Raw genomic sequence first — 19,510 nt, 5'->3', positions numbered from 1 at the left:
ACCCAATACTACCCTTATTTTAAGGATGAAGAAGCCAGCTTTTGTTGTCTTCTGTTTTATCTTAAAACTAGAGGCCCAATGCATGAAAATTTGTGCAAGATTAGGCCTTCCTTCCCTGGCTGCCAACACCGGCTTCCCTCCGGCACCTGGAACCCGGGCTTCGCTCCGGCCTGGCTTCAACCTGAAGGATGTCTGGAATGATGCCCAGAAGGACGTCTGGTCTAATTAGCATATTACCCTTTTATTATTATAGATGAAAAGGGGAATTCCTAAAGAGTCGATTCTATTAGTAGAGCGTTAAAGGTCATGGGACATATTAATGACTTTTTTTATATACACTCAACTGTTTATCTCTTTCTTGGCTAGAACTCCAGGTTCCTAGTCAAGGCTAACTCCAATTAGACCTGCAGAAAACAGGGCTGCATACCTGGATAAAATCGCTCGTAACTAGTGCTGATCTTGCTTGGTTTCAGCAAAGGGGGAAAGCAGAAAGCTTGAAACTAGCAAGCAAGCAGTCCTCCAAATGAGGACGTGCAAGCCCTCCCGTCCTTTCTCCAGAAAATGTCCTGATATCTCATTGTTGCACTCAGATTTCTTGGGAATTGGGAAGTGGTACTGCTGGGAATGGAGGCAGTGGCAGTGGGAGCTGAAGCCCTGATGATACCAAGACTGAGCAAACAGGAGCTGGGAGGTGGGGTAGGGAGAGGCGTGGAGAGAGCAGGGATTGACTGGCACGGGACAGGGATGCTGAGGGCCAGGTGCAAGGCAGACGGGTCTGTTCCAAAAACTTCAATGGTTCCTACTTTGTGCCAAGTCTTAGTGGGTGTGGATGGAAGAGGGCCAAGACTGCTGGGCAGAGACCCTTAAATTCAGAGGCTGGTAAGCTTGATGGCAACTGCGCTATCAGACAAAAGAGAGATGGGGAAGCTAACGTGTGAGCTAGGCAGGCCCCACCAGGCACACTGTCATCTCTAGTTTTAATTAATTCACAACCCGCTCGTGAGATGGTAGTGTTGTTCCCATTTTCTGAATGAGGATCAGAGAGGCTAAGTGACTTTCCCAAGGTCACAGAGCTAGTGAGTTGCAAAGGCAGGATTTGAACCCAGGTTAATACTTCTGCTTTTCCTACTATATCTCAATTTTTAATTTTATAGAGAAAAATAGTCAAATACCAATACAATCCAATACCAAATACTAATACAATACCAATGATGATATATAACATCCTCTTAATTCGCTGAATGATGATATAAAACCACAAGAGAAAAGAAGATTTGAATGGTCACGGAAGCCTTTTCTGGATCTTTTATACCAAGTCACCCAAGCATCTATCCATCATCAAGCACGGACAGGACTATACCAGGCATTATCTGGGGCACTTTACAAGCATTAGCCCTTTCCAAGGAGGGAGATGTTATCCGCAGGTTACAGAAGAAGACACCAAAGCTCAGAAAGGTCAATTAATTTGCCCAAAGTCACACACCTGGTAAGTGGCTAAACTGGAAGTTTGTCCACCTGACCTCTCCTTTCCTAGGTAATTGGAATGTAACAGGTGGCCTCTTTGATCCCATCTAGAGTAGGTCTTTGAAATGAAACATTTGCAGCAAAACAACTCGCTTCCCCCAGAAGCACATTACTATCGGAAGCACAGGAAGCAGAACAAAAAAAGTATGAGTTAATATCGAATGATCCAGTATTTTCATTCATAAATAAGGCAGCACACCCAGGAGGCAGGGGTCTGCCTGGACACACAAGACCGGGCCCGCAGGTAAGTCCAGCCCAGCCGTCTGGGCCCAGCAGTGAGACTCGCCACCCTCAGTGCCCAGGGGACAGCCACAGTCAATTTTTAACTCCAAACTATAAAAACAACCATCAAACGTTTTTAATATCCTCTTGATCTTTTTGCTGAGAGTAATAAATGAATGTCATTTCCCCAAACAGCAAGATGTGAGCCAGGTCAAAGTCAAGGCCAAGTTCACCTGGAGCTGTTTGCTCTGCTTCTCTTATAAACAATCTTATCTCCCTCCCTGCAACTGTCCACCCCCTTATGTTGTGATAACATGATCATTGAGGAACTAGCCATAAGCAGCAAGGAAAAAAACACCACGTCTAATTTCACCGCCTGGAGACAACCATTTTGCAGTCAAGTCTCCCGGTCTCTGTATTCTACTTGTCAACGTAAGATTATAAACATTTTTAGGGGTGGCATGAAACGATGCCATGGGAGCACTGTCTCAGGCCATGAGCCTCCTTAAGTGTAGTGGCTTTACAGTGATCGGATGGGTGGAGACACACGCGGAAACATCTGCACACGGTGGGTGGCACCAGGCTGTGGCTTCCGACTTGGGTGCTCTGCTCTAGGAAGAGGTCTACGCAGCCCTGAAACCCACGCAATCACACGAGTGGGCTTGGAAGGGAACCCACAGCTCTGACTGTGAGCCTCGGATGAGACCAGCCTCAGCTAATAGCTCAGCCTCCCCCTCATGAGCCACCTGGAGTCAGAGGATCCAGGTGAGCCCCATGGATTCAGGTCCACAGACACTGTGAGACAATAAACATTATTTAACCAGCTAAGTGTGGGGGTATTTGCTATGTGGCAATAGGTAACTAACACAGTGGTGAAGGGTGAGTCCTGGGGCCACACTGGCTCAGCTCAAAGCCTGGTTCAGCCCCTTGCTAGCTCTGGGCAAGTTTCTTCATTTCTGAGCCTCACTTTCCTCTGTTTGATGGAGTTGTGGCAAGGGCTAAATGGTTAAGGATAAACTATTATTCCTATAATTTAAAAAACCATTCTCCTATTGTTACTTGCTCATAAGCAGAGTATGAGAATGCACATATTATGGTAACTTTGCCAACACTGTGTTTTATTATTAAGAAACTCTAAAAAAACCAAAGGCTGGCCAGTGCCTTTGTCTCCAGGCAGTCTATCTATCTATCCATCCATCCATCCATCCATCCATCATCTACCCATCATAATAGAGATGCCAAATTGATAGGCCAAAAGAAAAAAAACACTCATTGAGTTTCTGAATTAAGTGTGCCAAAGATTCAACTCCAGCCGAAAAACTGCAGAGCTGAGTAACTCCGATTTAGCCCCTTCTATTTTTTTTTTGCATTGTGTCTCCATATCCATGCTTGTAAAATGGGAGTTAGGACACTCCCCACCTTACTGGAAATATCAATTTGAAGTGCTTTCACAGGAGCCATTTCTTTAGATACAAGTAACTTGTGAAGCAGGGAGGATTATCATTGTCATCCCCACTTTCCTGATGGGAAAACTGAGGCTTGGAGTTCTGCCCATTGCTTAGGCTCACTGGGCTAATAGGTGGGGGATGAAGGCAGTAGCCCAATCTTATGAGTCTTAATCCATTGCTCTTTCCTGGATTCCTCCAGAGGAAGGCTCAGATGTCCTTGAGGGTGACCTTCAAAGGCTGAGCCACGTGTGCCACCAGGCTGGAGTGCCCCAGGGCCGCTCTCTTTCCTCTGATGTATCTTCAGCAACCAGCACAGTGCTCTGAACCTAGGAGGTGGCTCCACAGAATTAGTTATGGAACGAATGAATCTTCCATGCCCACGACTCTCCCTCCTACTTGGTGCAAACTAGACCTGGATTATTCTGGTTTCATTTTATTTTTAACATAATAATGGGTAAGCATTTACATGCTTCTCTTATGATGAAATAAAACAAAACAAATCCCACAAACCTACTAAGGCTACCAAGGTGGAGAACAACAAGAAAAGACTGCAAAACTGTCACAGAGCAAAAAGACAAGGAGATGTGACCACATGCAATGTGGAGGAAACCTGGACTGGATCCTGGGACAAAGGGGAAAAAAGAGGAAAACTGGCTAAATCCAAAGAGAAGCTGGGGTTCCATTAACAGTGATGTACTAAGGTCAGGTTCTTAGTTGGGACAAGAGCATCCTTGGTATTTATTATCTATCTATCTATCTATTTATATTTTTGTTAATCCTCACCTGAGGATATTTTTCCATTGGTTTTTAGAGAGAGTGGAAGGGAGGGGGAGAGACAGAGAGAAAGAAACATCAATGTGAGAGATTGGTTGCCTCTCAAACATGGCTGACCAGGGAGGGCCTGGGATCGAACCTGCAACCTAGGTACATGCCCTTGACCGGAATTGAACGTGGGACCCTTGAGTCCGCAAGCCGACGTTCTATCCACTGAGCCAAACTGGCTAGGGCAAGAGAATCCTTGTGATGTAAGATGTTAACAAGGGGGAAACTGGGTGAGGGATGTATGGGCTCTCTCTGTACTACCTTTGTAACTTCTCTGTATACCTACAATCACCCCAAAGTAGAGAGCATCTAATATTCCCGGGAGAGGAGCGAACATTGTCTCACCCAGGATACAAACATGCAAACCAAGGACACGCCAGCCATTTGCCTTCAGAAGGCAGACAGGACTGACAACAAGGTGACACCATGATGACAAGCATGGGGCTCCCAGAGAACTGGGGACAGCCTGGAGACACAGGTGTGCGAAGGGAGGTCACTGCTAGCCTCTCCCTCTCTCAGAGCCGCATGGATCCATGTGGCTGTGTGACCTTGGGCAAGTGACTCTGCTTCTCTGAGCTGCAGTTTTCTCACTTGCGAAATGGGATTCACTCCTGCCGTCCTCATGGGACCACTGGGGGGGGGGGGGGCTCTTGAGATCATGCAAGCAGGGTGTTCCCCGATGAAGCTCACTTGGCTAAGCTGCCTGAACTCAGTGAGGCAGAGAGAAAGGGGAGCCTCGGAGAGAGACCGAGGGCAGATGAGCAGGCGGTGGGTGTGGGGTGTGGGAGGTGAGGGAGAGGGAAGTGGGGGTGGGACATTCCAGGGAGGCCACCTCCTGTCTAGTGCCATTGAGCACAGCTAGCCTTTACATCAATTACAAGGACTTTCGTTACTTTCTTTGTTTCTTGGCAGCAGTTCGAGTTGTGCGTTTTGCCTGATGGTCCCTGTGGGAACAGCCTGGGCCCTTCTAGCTGCTGGGGCCAGTGGGTGGATCAGCTCTCTGCCCACTGCAGAGCTGACCGCCTGGGGAGCAGAGATGGGGGAAGGGCAGGGGGTGATGGGGAGCGTTTTATGGGGGTGATGGGACAGCCCCGGAAGCACTGGCCGGCCAGTGCCTTTGTCCTCAAGGACTCTCCCACTCAGAATCCCTAGTCTTGATCATGCTCCTGCTACCGCCACGACCCCCAGAGCTTACCGGGCACAAGCAGGCGGCAGTTGTGCTGGAAGCTGCAGGCCAGCCGCCGGGTGAGCAGCATGGAGGCCATGATCCCCTCCTTCGGGAACAGAGGCCGCCCTCACACGCTCCCCCTGAAAGAAGAACCAGGAGCAGAATTAGGCCAGCGAAGACCACGCCCCCTCCGGCCACGTATCCCACCCCCTCCACGTCCCTCAGAGTGCGGAAGGTGCTTCTGACATCAAACCCTCTGCTTTCAGACGGATCACACACTGTAAGTCATTTTCATTTGGCCTTGACCACATCCCGGTGTCAAAAAATAAAAAATAAAATAAAATAAATGGAGCCACTTTAAAACGGAGCCGGAGCTGCCTTGCAGAGAAACTGCCTTGCACGCCTCATGCCTCAACTCTTGGAATGTTAGAACGGGATGCAATAACCTTTGGATGGAGACGGAAGCAACCCCGTTTCCGGAGAACACTGCTTGCAAAGATACCAAGAAAGCAGATATGAATACCAGACTGAAATGTAAAAACATTCTCCGCCGATAGAAATGCCTTCCTTCTGCTGAGGCAATTGTCCCCATGCCCCCTCATAGATGCCCACTGCCTTCGTCTCAGAATCGGAACACTATTTGCACTCCTTCCCGAATCCGTGGGTGTGTCCCAAATAGCTGTTCTTACTGATTTCAAATACATGCTTGTCTGCCTCTCACTTTGAAAGGCTCTTTCATTTTTAACACCAGGTGGGATGATCACCCCATTTTCTAGGTGGTAAAACAGAGAGGGGGGGGGGAAATTGGCTTGAGATGCCGCTGCAGGCGAGCACCTGGGGCAGCCCACAAGTCTGTGCTCTGCACGATGGAAGGACCAGGACGGAGGAAACTGCAGAGCAGACGTCGGTGTGGGAGGCCGGGTGCTCCCTCTGCCTTGTTCCCACGCAGACTATAGGGCGTTGGGCTGCGGGGGAGCCCTGTGGACAGGGGAGCAGCTGGTGGACCATTTTGTGGGTGTACGTCTCCAGTATGACCAACCATCCTGAGTTTGCTTGGGACTGAGAGGGTTCTGATATGTGGGATTTTCCAATTTGAACCTGGACCTGTCCGGGCAAACTGGAGAGTTAGCCTACCCAGCACCAGGAGTCAGGGTTCTCAGCTCCCACTTCACAGGGCGGGGGGCTGATTCCCTCCAGACTGCTCCCGAGTCATGCCCCCAAATACCCGAGCTTAGCTTTGCTGGTTGCCTTTTGCATCATGGGCTGGGAACAAGCCCCACTGTTTGCTTTTTTCCTTTTAGCACCTCTTCCTCCACAAGCCCCCAACCCCCACCCCCCGCCCACCCTCCCCACCCCAAGCCACCATTCAAACATGCTCTCTGCATCTTTCTGTTTGTGCGTCTTCTCGCTGAATGCCGGCTTTGTTATCTGGAACCTGTATTTTCAATTGTATTGTGTTGTATCTCAGAACAATGACTGAAGTGCTCGCTTCTCACGGCTACTTGTGGACCCTGCTTCCCAAATCCTTTCTGCGTGTCGCACATGGTGCCAAGCGCTTTACATACAGGACTACTAATATTTGTCATTATTATCTGCACCCACAACAATGCTAAGTGTCCCCTTTTGACAGATGCAGAGACCGAGGCACAAAGTTAAGTGGTGTTCCTGAAGACAGAACTCAGATCTGTTTGGCCACAGAGTCAGCAGACGTCACCACTGCACTGAATCCAAACACTGCCTGGGTGATGTCCGTCCACTCATTCTGCAACAAAGCACTCCACTGAGCACCAACTCGATGGCAGCTTGGAGGAAGCATCAACTAGAGGCGATGGACACAGGTCCAGAGAGACCCCGCCGTGCAGAACGGAACAAGGAAGGACGATGGGTTGGTGCACGTGGGCTTAGCAGCACAGGTGAGGAAACGCGTGGGAGCCTGGCATGGAGCTCTGGATAATGGCGGCAGCACCCTCAACCAGGGCCCTCACAGCTAATGAGGTATCGGGCCTTATTATTAGAAGCAAAGAGTGAACGAGGGAGGGAGGTGGTAGGCACTGACTTGAGGATATTCACTCATGCTGTGAATATTCATGGTGCACCTATGTGCGGCTCCTCCACTAGGCACTGGGTACAGGGGTCAATTAGATGGTCACAGTCCTCGTCCTCTAACCATTATCATGTCTTGAGAAATCCTATGTGCAGGCTGGTGCTGCAGATACCATCCCATTTCATCCTCAGAGCCCTGGGAGGTGGCTGCCATCATTAACCTGATCTCACAGAAGAGGCAGCGGAGGCTGCCCAGGGGGGAGGGTGCAGCACGCCATGCCTCCCCACTCTCACAACGCGCCCCCCTCTGTCAACAGGGGTGCAGACCTGACAGCCATGTCTGTTCTGTGGGACCCCCTGGCCCAGGTGAACTGGACCGGGCTGGGCCACAGTCCAGGGAGCTGTGGGTCAGCTACCCTCGACCGGCTGAGAGGAGCCAGCTTTCAAACAGGGTCTTTGGATGGGGAAGAATATGCCGAGAGAAGCAGCGCCGGAGAAAGGAAGTGGGTCCTGCAGGTAGGGGACTGGTTGGTTCCATGTCAAGCCAGCAACCCAGCTTGGCATTGGATGCCCCACTCACTCCTGAACTAGTGAGTGAACCTGAGTCCCCCTTTCCCTGGGGGTGGGTGGGTGAGGACAGGGAGAGCCAGAGTGTTTGGCTCACAGAGGCCCCTCCACGTGGGAGGAAACATGAGGAGCCAGGGAAAAGTGTTCCCACCCTGAGAGTGCCTTGGTAAGAACGTTCAGAAAGCACCCTCCCTCCTATGGGGCTTGCTTGCATCACCTTCAATGGATTTCTGTCGCTTACAAACAGCGACCCAGCTAACAGCACGGTTAGAGTGTCAGACTGACAGCCCCAAATCTTGGGAGCGCATTGGGGGTAACAGTGCCTCTTCCGCTCAGCACCAGCACCGCAGGTGGAGAAAGGCCCCGCAGGGCAGCTGAGGACAAAGACTTCAGGCCAGCAAACCTTCTCTCTCTGGGGGACCGGGATTCCTCCAGGTGGAAGTGGCTCTGGTGTGTGGTTCTGGGTGAGATTCTGCGGGGCACTACATCCCCCTCAATCCGCTCAACCACCCAGGCATTTCAGAAATGAGGAGACAGAAGTTGGAAGGGGTTATGGTATTGGCCTTGGTCAGGTCAGAAGATTGCGTGGGACTGTGTGAACCCAAAGCCCATTCATTATAGCACTTCAATTAATTCAGCAAATAACAAAACACCTAATGGTAGTAGATATGAAGCTTGATGAATACAAATGATTTTGTTCTAAAGAAATGTGTGTTGCCCTTTACCAGAGGGAAATATTACTGAGAAAGGCAGGGCTTGGAAACCATACTCTTTCCTTGAAAACTCAAGGGATTTTTAAAATCTATTCCAGAATATTCAACTCAAGGCAAGCCTGTTAATGCAGCAGCACGGTAACTATATAGAAAGTGCAGTTGCTGGCTCTCATTTACAACCGTTTGTCTCAAACAGGAGCACTTGACTCCGCACAGTTCAATTGACATTAACCAGGTTTTTAAAAAATTCGAGAATCTCAGAGTACTCGAATTTGAATGCTCTGCAAAAGGGGGAGTCACACCGCACACTTTCAATTTTGAAACGTCACTTTGTGATATCTCTCCATGACACATTGGTGGCCCACAGGTGAAATTGACCTTATAACAGAGCCTGACCTCCATCGGACATTAATTCTTAGCACCACACATTCCCAATAATCCGAAGAGTTCATGCCATTTCTTCACTTCCTCTGGCCCATTAATTCAATCAACAAGATTAATTATCTCCAGTTACAGGCGAGGCACTGCATTATTTAGACGCAGGAGAAATGGGATGAATAAAACGCTCTCTCTTTCCAAAGCTCATAATTTAGTGGCAGAGGAGTGAGGGGGGAGAATGGGAGAATTTAATATACTAGGTGGCTTTACCCATCATGCCAATAAATTCTTAAAATTACCTGGGAAGATATGTACAGTACATAAAAATTTTCCAGTTCAATGTCAACAGCTAATTCTTATAAGGCAGAATAGAATAATGGAATCATGACTGTCTGCTGGTATGAGCACGATGCCCTGGGAAGACACAGAGATTCATCCTGGCGGGAGTTACGATGCCAATAAGGCACAGAAGAAAGGGGGGTAAGGCCTGAGCAAAGTCTCGAAGGCGAGAGGACGTGGAATGGTCAGGGACTCAGGTGTGAAGTGGTAGAGCAGTGGAAGGGAAGCTAAGGGGCCGGTTCTGGGGTCGCTGAGGAAAGGGGCCCAGCATGCAGCAGACTCTCCCTGCGGACATGCTCTGCAGCCCCTCAGATGCAAGCTGGCCACAGGGAAGGCAGAGCTGCTGGAGCATGCGCGGCGGGTGCCCGGGTTCCTGCGGCCCCGTGCGTGGGGGCAAGTCCCAAGCAGCACTGGTGCAGGCTGCCACCACCTCTCGCCTGGACGAGGGCAATGATGTGCTCGGTGGCCCCTCAGCTTCCTCTCTTGCTCTCTTTCCATCCGTTTTCTATTGGGCCCCTGACCTTTTTAAAGAACAATTCATACATCACTCTCTTGCCTATAACACTCCAATGGCACTTAGAAAAGTGTCAACCCCGAGACAGTGGGGGTTGGGTTTTTCTGAGCTCAGCACAGTTCCCAGAGTCAATGTATGTAGCAAATAAACTCAACACGTCTGAGCTGTGAAACGGGCACAGCACCACCGGCCTTTTGAAGCAGATCTGAGGATTCATATTAAAACATGTGAGCTCGGCCTGGCTGGTGTGGCCCAGTGGGTTGAGAGGTGTCCCATGCAAGAGGCTAATGGTTCAATTCCTGGTCAGGGCACATGCCTGGGTTTCACACTCAATCTCTAGTTGGGGGCGTGCAGGAGGCAGCCAATGGGGGTGTGTGTCTCTCTCTCTTTGATGTTTCTATCTCTCTCCCCATTTCCCTTCCTCTCTATCTAAAAATCAATAAAAACATATTTTAGAAAATCCGTAATGTGTGAGCCAGCCTGAAATTTGTGTTAAAACAACTTAACAATATTCCTCTCCCCCAACCTGAAGTCATTGGGTACCCTGGGCGCACTACTCCTACCCCCGAAGTGGCGGGAGACCTCCCACCACGCCCTTTGCAATCTGCTGGGCCTTGGATCTGAGAAATGAGGGGATCCCGGGTGGGGGGTGCTTTTGGGGACACTGCCACAATCAGAATGGAAACAGGCTGGGTGCTGGCGCTCCTGGTGTCAGAAACCCTACGTCTCCCCCTGGGTTCTTTACGGCTCATTACACAGCACGTGACTTCTCACAGTATAATGAACGTACATCATGTATTTACTTGCCATATTTCTTTAAAATCAATTTGCTTTTGAAATGTAAATAAAGTGTATTTCCAAGAACCTTTTCTAGTCACTAGTCAACCTCCCCTCCCTCAGAGTTTCCTTTGCTACAAACAAAGGTGATTGGGAAAAGAATGTAATGAAATCCAAGCAGGTTATTACATGGAAAGCTGGGTACAGCCAGCCGTCCAGGGCTCTGGCCTCAGCCTGGTCCTAGCTTTTGCTGGAACGGGAGCCTGGCAGGCACTGACAGCTGTGAACGGCAGGCTAGCCTCCGACAGACTCTTTTCCTCGGCATAATCGGAACTGCAAGAGAACTTTAATTCAATCAATAACTAAAAGAACAGGAACCGTCAGAGTGCATGGCAAGTGAGGTCGTTTCTGTTTCACACATTCGGTGCTGTTTCTTGCTGTAGGTCTCGGTCAGAACAGGTTGGCACACCCTGGTGCAACCACATGGAGAGTCCTCCGCTGGACCCACCTCTCCCCAGCCCTCTCCCTTTAATTAAAATGCTAATTAGTTCTCTCCGCTCCCTCTTATCTGCCTCCTGCATTTGGAGGGCGGGATAGCATGGGCTAATGCAGGGTTTAAATCAATAGGGTGAGAGGATTCCAGTGAAAGGGAAAACATAGATATATAAATAAGCCCTTACAGTTGGCTCTGGAGGGAGAATAAAAGTCGGAAAAGGGTCGGCTGCCATGTTTTGTTCACTTACTACGTGCCATGTACCTTCCACATGTAACTTCTGTCAGTGAGGACTTTGCCCTATATGACAAGCTCAGAAGGTAATGGGCTTTCCCAAGGCCTCGGAGCTCAAAAGCCATTGATTTCTCACAGGAGCTCTGCACCCATGACAGGGCCCCACCCAGAACAGCTACACGGATGTGTTCTGGGCACAGGGGAAGCTCCTACAGTGAGGTTGACCGCTACCATCATAAGAGGTGGATGGTGGACCCTGCACTTGACCTAGCTCTGCACAGCCCCTGTGGCCCTGGAAATGGAGGGTTCTCGCTTTGAAAGGTACGGGGAGGAAGAAGCCAGGGTAGCCATTTGAGGACATGGTGTGCAGGGTGTTGACTGTGAAACCACCCTCCTTTACTTGCTGTGTGACCCTGGACACCTCTCTGTGCCTCAGCTTCCTCATCTGTAAAATGGGGATAATACCACTTGAACCTACCTCAGGGATTGGCAGAGACTTGGGCCCCTGCCAGTACCCCCAGCCCCAGAGCAGTGCCTGGCTTCAAATAATCATTGGATAAGTAGTAAACTCTCCACAAACGCCCTATGAAGATGGTGTCTGACTCATCTCTCCACTACGCTGCCCTGTGAACATGAAATCTTTGCAGGCACCACTGGCTAGATACGGACCCGCCGGGCCTCTCTGGGGCTCCAGAGATGCTCTCTCCATTCTCCCATCTGCTCTCAGGGCAGAGACAAAAGTGCTGGCAGGGGTTGGGGACATTCCTTTCCAGTCTGCAGTTCCAGCCGTTGGCTTTTCTGCACACTCAATAATACACGATAACAAAAGTTGCCAAGGCCGGGGGTCGCCATGGCAACCAATAAAGCTGGAACCCTGGGCCTTCGCGATGGCTAACAGGGCCCCATTCATGGGGCTGTGATGGATGGTGCTGGGACAGAGGCTTAACTCAGACCTGGCTTCCTTCTGCCTCCCCCAGCTCCCGCCGCCTCCCCTGCCTATCTCTGCAGCCTCCCCTGCCTATCTCTGCCGCCTCCCCTGCCTATCTCTGCCGCCTCCCCTGCCTATCTCTGCAGCTCGGCCCCAGCCCTCACTCTTTGCATTCCTAATTTCCTATAATCTGCCTCTTGGGGCGTCATACAATCATCAGAGACTTGTATGAGGGGAGAAGAAAACTATTCTTGGAAACAGGCTAGTGTTGACTAAGAAAGACAGAGGTGCTGTTTAGAAAGTCATCTGAGCCAGCAATTGGGTCCTGATGTGCTATATACTATGGTACTAGCTTGATGACTCTGGGAAAGTTGTTCAACTCATCAGGGCCTCAGTTTCCTCATCTGTCAAATGGGATGAACGAAGCCTACCCATGAGGTCATGCAGCACTCAGCCTGGTTAGGGCCAACTGAAGAAGTACACAGGACAGAGAAAGATGGCTCCTTGCAGGCCACGGTCTCAGTTTCCAGAGAACCCTCCACCTTGGAGGGAAGGCATTTCTTCTACAGCCTAAGGGCTGGGAAGAGCTATTGCCACGTGCGGTGGCCCAGGTTCCCTGGGAGGAGCTGGTCTGCTCCCTCCTGGTCCACCTTCAGGCATCTGCCCCCCCCCGCCCCCCCCAGTTCACTCCGACTCCCTGCCTGTCCTCCCAGGCTCCAGCAGGAAGAGGGAGGTGAACTTAAACCATGGGTGCAGACAGCATGAATACAGCGTCCCCAGAAGGCCGTGGCCCCCAGCCTGTGAGCAAGCAAAGTGAAGGGGAAAGGAATATACAAGGTTTCCAATGTCTGAATGTGAGACACGGAGCCTTTGTTCTGGAATAGGAAAGATTCAGAAAGAAGCGTCCTTGAGCGGATGAGCTAACTGGATTTCTGGCCCCACAAGAGAGAAGGAGTGAAAGAACAGAGTTCGGTTTGAGAGGGACGCTACCCCAGGCCAAAGCCACAGAAGGTCCGGCCTTTAAAATCGGTTTGTTCAGGCTCACAAATCTTTACAGAGCACCTGCGCGGAGCCCCAAATACCGAGCTGCACAAGGCCAAGTCCTGCTCTGTTTCTGGAACCTGCGTCCCATGGGCCAGCAACAAACCGACAAATAAGGTCAACTCGATTGGAAGAGATGCATTTCCTGTTCAGAGAAAAACCCATTTTAAGAACTCCAGGAACTGCTAAGTATGCAAACACCACAGCATGCAACACATCAGCTCTTTATTTCCTTCAAGGTCTGCACAGGGCGACTTGGAAGCACTGTGTTGGAGATCAGAGTTAGGGGGTGTGCCTGATAGTATTCCTACAGTCTCTTCGAAGTATCTTCCCAACAACTCAAAGGATCTTTTGTTGAGACGTGTATATAAGGATCTGCTACAATTTAATGAATGAATGCCTACTGGGTCAAGGCTTAACACACTCATCTAATGTTGGAAGGCAAATGTTTCTATTCCCATCTTTCAAGTGAGGGGATAGACTCAGAGAGGTTTTGCCACTTGCACAAGGACACACAGCTGGAGACAGTGGAGTTAAGTTAGAACTAGGGCGGTCTGGGCTTGAAGACCAACATCTTGGCACAGTAGCAGTTTGGTGGCTTTGGTTCTTACCCAGAAACCTCATCAGACAACTCAGACCCGCCCATGTCTCTTCTGGGAACGAAGAACTTCAAACCAACAGTGATAACAGTATACAGTCCTCCTAAAGAGCCTCGTCTCCTGACCACACATTCATTCAAGAGGGCCTATGATCGCCCTAATGGAACAATTCCAGTCTCTGCCCACACTTGGCACTTCTCCCACACCCGAACGCTTGTCGTCACTGTCCCTTCCAGGGTGCGGGCACCCTAATCCCATGAGGAGCCCTGTCCCACACAATGAAAGGTCCAGAGAACTGGCATCTTTGTAGCTCCAAGGTAGCTTAAGACAGTGCTCGCTGGGTGTTTAACATTAATCTGTGAAAAGAGTTTGCCTATCTGTTCTTGCCTCCTAATTCTGCTAGCCAATTCTTTAAACATTGTGGTGCAGGAGAGCCAGCAAAGGGGAGACCCAAAGATATAGCAACGAAAAAGCACACTGATTCATTGCTTCCAAAAATCGTATTTTCAACCAGTCTCATTCTTGCTTTGGCTGTGGCCATAATGGCCGCCAATCACGTGACCCTGGCCAAACTGCCAGGCCTCCTGGATGGCACTCGTGTGTGGATTTCAGAGAGCCTCACATCCAGCACTACTTCCCCATCTGGCGACGTGTTTTTCCCCGAAATATAAAATGTAACCACCCACTAGACAATGGTTGGCCGTGTCTTCCCATGGGACACTGAGGGCAGATGGCTGGAGCATGAACGTGCAGCCGACAATGCCTTGTTTAGCTTGTTTAGTGAAAGGAGTGGGGCCCCAGGACAAAACAGGGTACCAAGGAAAGAGCTGGGCCGTGAACCTGGGGAGGAGAGCCCATCACAGAGTGCTCGTGACTACTGCGTCAATCAAATGCAGAATATCAGTTGCTTTCTGAATGCTTTGCCCTCCCAGAGACAAATAACAGAGTAAATAAATTGTGATGAAATTTATCCTGCTTGGAGCCCAAACCTCCCTGGTTCCTCGACTCTCAGCAGGCGCTCTCTCCCTTCCTTTCCTTTGAGAAAAGTCCTCCATTTCATGACTTTGGATCATTTTAGGGAAAAACAAACTTGCTGAGTAAAAAAGGCAAATATCTGAAGTGATACTCCCTGAGGCATGTACAAAAAAGCCTGCCAGCCCCCAGGCAAAAAGAGTCGCAGGCTTTAAATGAAAACAATTTTGTTTTTCACGTAACAAAGCTGACCCAGTCGCTCTCCTGCTTGAACATTCTCTGGCTCCCTAGTATCTGGGGAATGAACTCCAGCTGCTCGGCTGGGCACACGGCCCTCCTCACCCTCACATACTTCCTGTCCTTCCCTGCTCTCTTGACACTGACCTGCACACACTCTTCTCTTTCCTGCCTCCAGGTCATGGTTCATGTGGTTATGTTTGTTGAATGTCCCTTTCTGCCCCCTCCTTCTGTTTACATTCCCTTAACTGTTGTGCACCTTTTCATAGTGCACTTCCGGCCACCTCCTCCAGGAAGCCTTCCTGACTCTCAATTCAGGGTTAGATGCCACTCACCTGTATTTCTCTAGCAATCTATATATTTTTAAATGAACATCTTCAAACACATCAGATGAACTTGACTATATTTACCACCTAGTTTAAACTGTCAACTTTTGTCATGTCTAGATTACCCATAAATTTATATGCATATCCTTTTCCAGTTCACCTGTAATGTTGCAATCTGTTCACATCTATGCCTCTCCCTATAGCCTGTGAAGTGCTTTAATTCATCCATCCATCCATCCATCCATCTATTCATTCATGGGTTCGTACTTGGGCACTGCTATTTCCCAATGGCCGGCTGCCTGAAGACACAATACTGAATTGGCAGGACTCGGGTCGGGGTGGTGGAACCAGACAGTAGTCTCTGCGTTCTGTTCCAGTGGAAGGGACAGACAACAAATAAGCAAAGAAAGAAGACATTTTCACATTGTGATGAGGGTCATCAGCATAACTCGATAGCGACCAAGGAGTCTCCACACTCCCAGCACCTAGCACCATGTGGCATTCAGAGAAGGCTCAACACTATGCTGTACTCCAGACCCTGAATGCTCGGCTCACAGGTCCCACTGAGGAGGCCTGGGTTCTGTGGCCACTATGGCAACAGTCCTTTCCCTTCCACCCCCTTGGAGGGGGAGCAGGATGGGAGGGGGACCAAGATGAGTGAGGATCCATCCCACACTCAGAACCGAGACCACCCCCTTCCGCAGTCAGCTCTCTGGGTGGCTCTGCAGGTGTGTGAACGCCTGGCTGGCAGAACCAAGGAACCATGAGTGAATTTATAAACACTCCCTGTCTGGGTTCCTTCTGGCTCACGCAGAGCAGCTATAATGTATGTCATGTATAAGGGGCGAAAACAATGCAAAACAAACAGAATACAAGAGGCTGGTTCCAGCCTCGTGGGGTGGATCTAGGAGGCTGTGGCGAGCTCCTGTGCTTGTGGGCTCCCACGAACAGGCGTGTGTTTCCTTGCAGGTCTGTACAGCCCACTCACGTGACTGTTTCACAGGAAAGTTATGGAGGGCGGTCCTGTGGGGAAGAGGTGGAATAATGACCTCTGACCTTTCCCTCTGACCTTTTCCACCCTGCCCTTCCCCCCCCCCCCCCGCCCCCCCCCCACCCCTGAGCACTGAGATCTCCGGAGCACCCATTTAGAGGCAGCCTGCCAGAGGCCGGACTGGCCCAGGGGCCAGGTCTAGAAAGCAAGCCAGTCCTGGGTGCGGAAGAGAAAGATCTCCATATTTATCAATGGACGGGGTGCAGGGATCGCAAGGAGAAGAATAACAGCAACAGCGACAACAGAAATCTACTGATCACTTGGGCCAAACCCTGTTTTAAGCCTTTGACATTAATAATGCCTTTAATTTTCAGACCAACCCTCCGAAGTAGTTACTAGTATTCTCCCTTATGGAAACAAAAGGAAATGGGAGCGCAGAGAGGTTAAGTGACTTGCCCGACAACACATAGCCATCAAGTAGCTGAGCCAGTTTACAAACCCACGCTGGCTCTGGATTCAGTGCTCTTAACCTCTACACCACAAAAAGAGTTGAAGTCACTCAGACACAAAACAGAAATGTTTCTTCTAGAGGCACCAGACTGTTGAGCTATCCTCGGTAATTTCACAATAATGGGGGACAGTGGGGTGCTGGCATTAATGTGGGCTTTGTCTTGGGCTTGACTCTGGCTTTGTCTCTGTTTTCTCAACTGGGAAATGGGTATGATAGAGCTCCCTCATTCCCAGGCCTCTCAGGATTAAATAAGGCAATCCATGCACACCACCAGGCAGAGTGCCCTGCACACAGTGGGCACTAAAACAATTTTACAACTATAGGAAGGTGGCAAGCATAGCTCAGCAACCACCACAATCCTAGCGCCACCAATTGTCAATACTCTGCCACATCTGTTATCTATCTATCTATCTATCTATCTATCCATCATCTATCTATCTATCTATCTATCTATCTATCTATCTATCTATCATCTATCTTCTGAATTACTTGAGAGTTAGTTGCAGACATTGTTAAATTTCATCCCCAAGTCCTTCAGCCTGTTTCTTCTAAGAACAAGGACGTTCTCCTATAAAACCTCTGCACAAATTATCTGAGATACAAAGTGTTTCATGCTCGGGAAGTTTATCATTGATATCTAATACATGGTCAATATTCACATCCCCCACCAGTCCCCGAAACATCCTCTGGCTGTTGCTCCCTGGACCCAGGCTCCACACCCAGCATCACAGTGCATTTTGTCTGCTCGGCTCTTTCGTCTCTTGTTAGCCTGGAAACATTTCTCAGTCGCGTTGTCTTTTATGACATTGACATTTTAAGATTCCAGGCCAGTCACTCTGCATGTGTTTCATTTTAAACAATATTTTCCTTTAAGTCTTTGTGAAATAAACTGCAGCTGCGGGCAAATGGGAAAAGGGGTCTGGAGGGTACAAGGTATTTGGTTGGACAGGCAGAGGAGGGCGTACAGCATTAGTTCTACTTGGGTAGAAGTTACAGATTTCCTGGAAGCAGTGACAGGGAACATGATCAGAGCTTTGGCAAGTGGATCAAAGTGGCAGGACCATTGCAGACAGAGGTCAGGATGTTAGGGGACGAGAGTGGATCCTGGAGGAACTGCGAGTGGCAGCACGACCGAGCGTGAAGGAGCCGCACTGAGTGGTCAGGGTCTGTTCCTACTTGGACTGGAAGCTACTCAAGGCTGGGCTCATCCCCGGATCTGTCCTCGCCCCCAAGGTGCCCAGGGTGTGCCCAGCATGGTCAGCATTCTCCCAGGGTGACTGGCTGCTAAATCTCCCAGATATTCAGGGGCAGGCGATTCCCTCCAGGGGTGACGTGGCTGCCAGCTCTCAGCCTCCAAATGCAGGATCTTAAACGGCAAGTCATTGGGATTTCCACATCTTGCTCTGCAAATGAAATTTTGTTTTCTGATCCTGCTCTTTTTCTTGCTGCCCCTTAGGACATGGGCTGCTCCCGTGAAAAAATTCAAAATGAACCGCTCATTGACTGCAGGAAAAGATGCAAAGGACTCACCATCCTGTTTCCTCACACCTGCTCTTGGCATAATCCACCCAGGCTGCCAGGCAAGAGATTCTCACTACAAATCCACGCTCCCCACATCAGAGACCCCTCGACGGAGCCTTCCATACCCTTAGTTTCAAAGAGAAAGGGGTGTGTGCGTGTTGCTTTAGCCCTTAGAATGGAAAGGCAGGATTTGTTTGGGGGCTTGAGCAAAAATGCCTTTTCAAGGTGACCCTTACTTCATTTCCTGGGGCCCGAAGGCAGATGTCTGACAAAAGCAATTCCTCGGCTCTGTTTTCATACCCATCTCTGTTTACTTGGTTCCCCCTTTAAAGGGGCTCGTCCAGCTGTGCTCGCGCCACAAAGCATCCTTGAAAAATCTGCCACGTACCATTGTGTGCCCTTCAGGCTGAAAGTCACACACAGGCGCACTTGCGCACACACATGTGCACACCCAACATCACAGACAGCAGTCACTGACACACACTGAGACACACCTCCACATGCCGGCAGATACATGCAAATACAGGAAGATAGTACGCACGCACCCCTGCACTCACAGAGCCTGGTGGTCAGGGTCCCGCAGCACGCCCGGCTCTGCCTGTTTAAAACGCCTCCTCTATGCCTTCCTGCAGAGCCCTAGGGACACGGCCGGCCGTCCATCCTAGAGGTGCCGCTGGGTCCCAGGTCCCCCTGAGGACGCCCGGACTTCCCGGCGGTGCCCAGAGCATGGGCTCAGGTACAAGAGAGGAAAGGACTCCTTGGAAGCAAAGCAGATTTGGGAAAAGGATGTGCTCAGCTGGTTCCCAGCAAGTGCCAGAGGCAGAGGGATGGAGGGGAGGGGGAGGCAGAGGGAGGGAGGGAGGGAGGGGGAGAGAGAGAGAGAGAGAGAGATCAGGCAGAGAAGCAAGAGAGGAAAAATCCACACAGAAACAAAGAGAAAGAGACAGAAAAAGAAGAGGTAAACAGAGAGGAAAACAAAACATGGATTTCTAAAAAGCGGTGTTTTCAGCTCAGCTGGGTTTAAGCCGAGGAGAGCCAATCTGGGCCTTGGAAACAGGCTGTCTGCCCCCACCCCCTTCTCCCAGGGGCTGCATCCTAGGTTTTTCTCTAAGGGGCTCAGGAACTCCTGAAGCCACAAAGCA

The 19,510-nt window shown here is 50.0% G+C and overlaps 1 protein-coding gene across 1 annotated transcript in view; it reads right to left on the bottom strand.

Moving 5' to 3' along the window:
* The window catches only part of ABAT (4-aminobutyrate aminotransferase), an 82,669-nt gene that overhangs the window by 35,680 nt on the left and 27,479 nt on the right, over positions 1 to 19,510 (bottom strand). The window contains exon 2 of the mRNA XM_059693135.1: positions 5,212 to 5,324. Coding sequence (XP_059549118.1) covers positions 5,212 to 5,281 — 70 coding nt within the window. The 5' untranslated portion in view covers positions 5,282 to 5,324. The remainder of the gene's footprint in view (positions 1 to 5,211; positions 5,325 to 19,510) is intronic.

The sequence above is a fragment of the Myotis daubentonii genome, chromosome 4 (assembly GCF_963259705.1).
Source record: "Myotis daubentonii chromosome 4, mMyoDau2.1, whole genome shotgun sequence".
NCBI classification, from domain to species: domain Eukaryota; kingdom Metazoa; phylum Chordata; class Mammalia; order Chiroptera; family Vespertilionidae; genus Myotis; species Myotis daubentonii.
This window is presented reverse-complemented; position numbering and strand designations above follow the sequence as displayed.